At 38.3% G+C, this 4,773-nt stretch overlaps 1 protein-coding gene across 1 annotated transcript; it reads left to right on the top strand.

Moving 5' to 3' along the window:
- Positions 1-3,180: 3,180 nt before the first annotated feature.
- On the top strand, positions 3,181-3,666 carry LOC133289811 (secreted RxLR effector protein 161-like). Its single transcript, XM_061487814.1, has one exon. The coding sequence runs from the start codon at positions 3,181-3,183 to the stop codon at positions 3,664-3,666; it is 486 nt and encodes a 161-aa protein (XP_061343798.1).
- Positions 3,667-4,773: the final 1,107 nt, after the last annotated feature.

Below are 4,773 nucleotides of genomic sequence, written 5' to 3'. Positions count from 1 at the left end.
CCTGTAGGTAAAATAAGGTCGGCATCTCCAACAGAATGAGCAGCAACCCTTGCTCCATTGCCAACGATAAGATCCACCTCGTTTCTCTCCAATCTCCTTGGTCTCCTAAGCACCTGCAACATATTGCAGATATGAGAACCACAACCGGTATCCAATACCTATGAAGTCGGATTAGCACAAGAATAATTTATCTCAATCATGAAATTACCTGAGGCAGAAGCATCACCATGCTTCTTGTCCTTCACACTCTTCAGGTAGTCTGGACAATTCCTCTTCCAATGGCCTTTCTTGCCACAATGGAAGCACTCAGCATCGCCTTTGTCCTTGGATGCTTTCTTACCCTTCTTGTTGCCCTTCTTCTTCTTGGATTTTCCTTTGGTCTTAAGGGAGTCACCTTTAGCAGGCCCCTTACCCTTACCCTTACCCTTGGCCTTGCTAGGCCCACCAATTAGAAGAGCTTGTGTCCTATCCTTCTTGATAGACACTTCAGCAGTTGTTAACATACTTAACAACTCAGGCAAGCTCACCTGCATCCCATGCATGTGGTAATTCATGATGAATTGACTAAAGGAAGGTGGAAGTGAGGTGAGCACTAAGTCATTACTTAGTTCGACATCCATGATAAAGCCTAGATTTCCTAGCTTCTCAATCAGACCGATCATCTTAAGAACATGACTGCCAACAGACATGCTCTCAGACATCCTGCAACAGAACAATTCTCTTGAGGCCTCATACCTCTCATGCCTGCCTTTAATGTCATACAACTCTTTTAGATGTAAGACAATAGAGGGAGCATCCATATGCTCATGCTGCTTTTGCAGTTCAGGCGACATGGATGCCAACATGTTGCAGACAACCAACACATTGTTATCCATGTGCTGCTTGTAGGCCTCGAAATCATATTCCGCGAACCCATCTTCCCCTTCCTTAGGAGCTACGGGTAATGCAGCATCTAGGACGTAAGCAATCTTTTCAGCCCTTAGAACAATTCTTAGGTTCCGATACCAGTCCATAAAATTTGGACCGGTCAGTTTGTTCGTATCAAGTATTGAGCGCAGTGACAGTGTATTAGTCATACTAATTAACTGAAAATGTAAAGATAAAAATTAATTAATATTTGGACATGTAGTAAAAATAAATTATTAAAGATTTTTAGTAATTTTCCCCTCCCACTATTTTATCTAAGTCAATGACCCTTCCTTTTGACTTAGGGTTATTCTACTTTTAGAATTTACCTTAGTGGGATTAAGAATGAGATTATTTATTTTAACCCCCGTCTGAGACCGCAAGATTAATTTAAATAATGGATTGATCTTTATCAATGGTATCTCATACCCTTTCTTAACATTAGGTTGACAACTCCTTGTCACTTAGTGGTGCATCTCATGCAACCAACCTAGCACTATTACCCTAAGCACATAAGCCCGGCTGGGCCTGCAGCTTATGTCTCAGTTAAGCACTAACCAGCACCCCAAGTGTCTTACACTTCTAATACTACTCTTACTCAACGAAACAGTGGGTCCCAACTGGGTTGTAGAGCACCACTATTTAGAGGAGGTTTGAGTAATATTGGTGGTGGGAGGTAATCATGCGCTTAATAATTTTTTTCCTTTTAAGGGTTCATTTTATTAAGGGTTTATTAAGTCTCATCAAACGCATTAATATATTATCATGCTAGTCGTAACCTATGTCATACATCTAACGGTTTAAACTAGTCGCAATTGGACTTGCATAATAATCATACAAACGCGATTTAGTCCAACTCATGCATACTAGACGTCATAAGCCATAAAGCATACATATCGCGATACTCTATCTCATGCATACATACATGCATTTAAAACAGTTTTATTTTGAGATAGTCATGGTGCTCGCTATTTTGTCCATCTTGCTTCTCAAGTCTCGGCTTCTTGTCGTCTATACGCCACTAGCCTAATTTCTCTAATTACAATTAAAGAAACTCCAAAACATCTTGGAGAGACAAAATTTAAATTACAAAAATTTGAAATTTAAATTACATCTCTTGTAAAAGAGCCCAAAATTACAAATTAATTTAAAATTTAAAAATTTCAAATTCCGGGCACCATGACCATCCCCTTCCTCTTTTGCACCTGAAATGTTAGATAACTGACAAGTACAAAAATGTTATCATATAATATATTTTTCACGTATGTCTTGATATTTAACTATTAAATATTAAAACATAATTAAAATTCTAAATTTTCCTTAATTCTTCAATTGGCCGAATTAAACAACAATTTATTTAATTCAAATTGTATTGATTCTTTCTCAAAGAGCATAAAATTAAACCATGCATGTAGCCATAAATCTCAATATGGTCGAACCATATACAAGAGTATATGATTCAAATTTTCAAAAAATTTCATGCCATGTTTCTGAAACAATTCATGAAGAAAAATAAGAAAACAATCAAGGTGTTCAAAACACTTTTCATGGTCGAACTACACCTTTCAAAAAAGGTGTTTCCTTTTTAAAACTTTCACAAAGTAAAAACAACCATGTATACATATGGATTCATGAACATAGCATTCGAAATAACATGTTCATAAAAACGAAAACTTTAACCGTTTAAAGTATTGTAAATTAAAATCCATACGTAAAAATTGAATCTTTAACTTTTAAAGAAATTTTAACCGTGAAAAATATGATCACAAACAAGGTACCATCACCCGTCTATGGTAAAGCAACCAGGCTCTGATACCACTTGAAAGTTGGAAATGGCCTTAAAGGTCGATGCATGCTGGAGGGAAAACAAAACTTTTTCATTGCGGAACACACATGCATTCAAGATCATGCTTTAGGAAAGCATGATGTTACCTTGTTCGTGAAAACTCGTGATGATCAAGGTAGGTTTGAAGGGTTCAGACCCTCTAACGTTGATCCACACCACCCATTGCGTCTAGGTGCAAGAACTCCTTCTTGTGAAACCGCCAAGTGATCACTACAATGAGGCTTGCTAAGCGCACACTGTGTGAAGAGAAAGGCTAGGTAAAAAAGTGTTTGAAAGAGTGAAGCTTTCAATGTGAAATCTTCACAAAAGTGGCGCAGGAGAGGAGAAGAGAATGGCTTGGTTGGTTTTCTAAAAACCCTTAGAAGGAACATATATAAAGAGGCGCACAAGAGGAGCCTATTTGTTAAAAACAAATCAGAAAACCAACCATGGAGAGGATTCCATATGCATCAGCAATTGGATCCATCATGTATGCCATGCTATGTACAAGACCAGACGTCTCTTATGCTTTGAGCATTACGAGCCGATACCAGTCTGACCTTGGAGAGAGTCACTGGACGACCGTGAAGACAATCCTTAAGTACTTGAGAAGGACTAAGGATTTGTTTCTGGTTTATGGTGGCAGTAATGAGCTGATAGTGAAGGGGTTCACTGATGCAAGCTTCCAGAGTGATAAAGACGACTGTAAATCTCAGTCGGGCTTTATATACACCTTAAATGGTGGAGCAGTTTCTTGGAAGAGTTCCAAGAAAGAGACCACGACAGACTCTACTACTGAGGTAGAATACATAGCGGCTTCAGAAGCGGCTAAAGAGGCAGTCTGGATCAAGAAGTTCGTTGCAGAACTTGGAGTGGTTCCGAGCATTGTTGATCCAATACCTTTGTATTGTGATAACACTGGTGTTATAGCCTAGGGCAAGGAACCCCGGTCTCATCAAAGATCCAAACATGTGCTCCGTAAGTATAACCTCATCCGAGAGATTATTGAAAGAATGGAGATAAAGATGGATTACGTCCCCACTGATGATAATTTGGCCGATTCTCTGATGAAGGGTCTCTCCAAGAGAAAACATGATAATCATTATGAGTCTTTAGGTTTGACACGTCGACCTGATTGGCTCTAGGCCAAGTGGGAGATTGTTAGTATATAGGTGTAATAGAGACAATCTGTTTTATCAGATGAACACGTTTTTCTATTTGGTATATCATGATTAATAAATTTGAGCAAACTTTATCTTTATCATATTTATGTCTCGCCAATATTTTATTGTTAATATGCGTTTAAAGATAAAGACCCTAGGAATAGAGCAGGTGTTCACTCGGGGATCTATGATAGGGATCATGATCATGAGAACTCGAGTCGAGGACACTCAATGTCTATTACCTAAAATCTATTCCTGGTCTTGAATACCAAGAAAGTGTTAGTATATGGATGTCCTAGAGAAAATCTTTTGATTAGATTAGGACATATGTAGACCTTTTATATTGTCACAAATAAAAGCACTATTTATCCTGTTTCATATTTTGTCTCAATATTACTATTAATATTTATATGAGTAACTGGATAAACCCCTTGGAATAAAATAGGTATCTCCTGAGTATCTGTGATGAGATCACGATCATGAGGATTCAAGGATACTGCATGTTTATTCCTAATTTTATGTTCCTAGTCTAGAGACACTGAGAATGGGGATCAGTGATCTCGGGTAAGACTAGCACGACTTATCTACTTGTATTTGGATGCAAGGTAAAGACCTCATGAGCTACAGATATGGAGATGTCTTAGCTAAAGTCGTGGGTGGACCTATAAGGGTATAGCTCGCACTGAACAGACCCACAAAGAGACTCTATGAGGAACTCTCACAGAGAGTATCATTAGAGTAGTCTCTTTATATTTGGGTATGTCTTTCCTAAGACCAGAAGTTATTACCTAGACTGTGTTCTAGAAGGCATGCTTTGACTGTATACCTCGTCTGCCTGAAATATGGAGACTCATAGGTATACTGTTGGGCTTGTCCTGA

Source organism: Gastrolobium bilobum, unplaced genomic scaffold (genome assembly GCF_033153095.1).
Source record: "Gastrolobium bilobum isolate Gb01-03AN ecotype WA unplaced genomic scaffold, APGP_CSIRO_Gbil_v1 utg53782, whole genome shotgun sequence".
Taxonomy (NCBI): Eukaryota; Viridiplantae; Streptophyta; class Magnoliopsida; order Fabales; family Fabaceae; genus Gastrolobium; species Gastrolobium bilobum.
Note: the sequence above shows the minus strand (reverse complement) of the source record. Positions and strands in the feature narration are given on the sequence as shown.

Coding starts and splice junctions, on each gene's coding strand:
- LOC133289811 (XM_061487814.1), top strand. CDS start 3,181: ATGGAGAGGATTCCATATGCATCAGCAATTGGATCCATCATGTATGCC.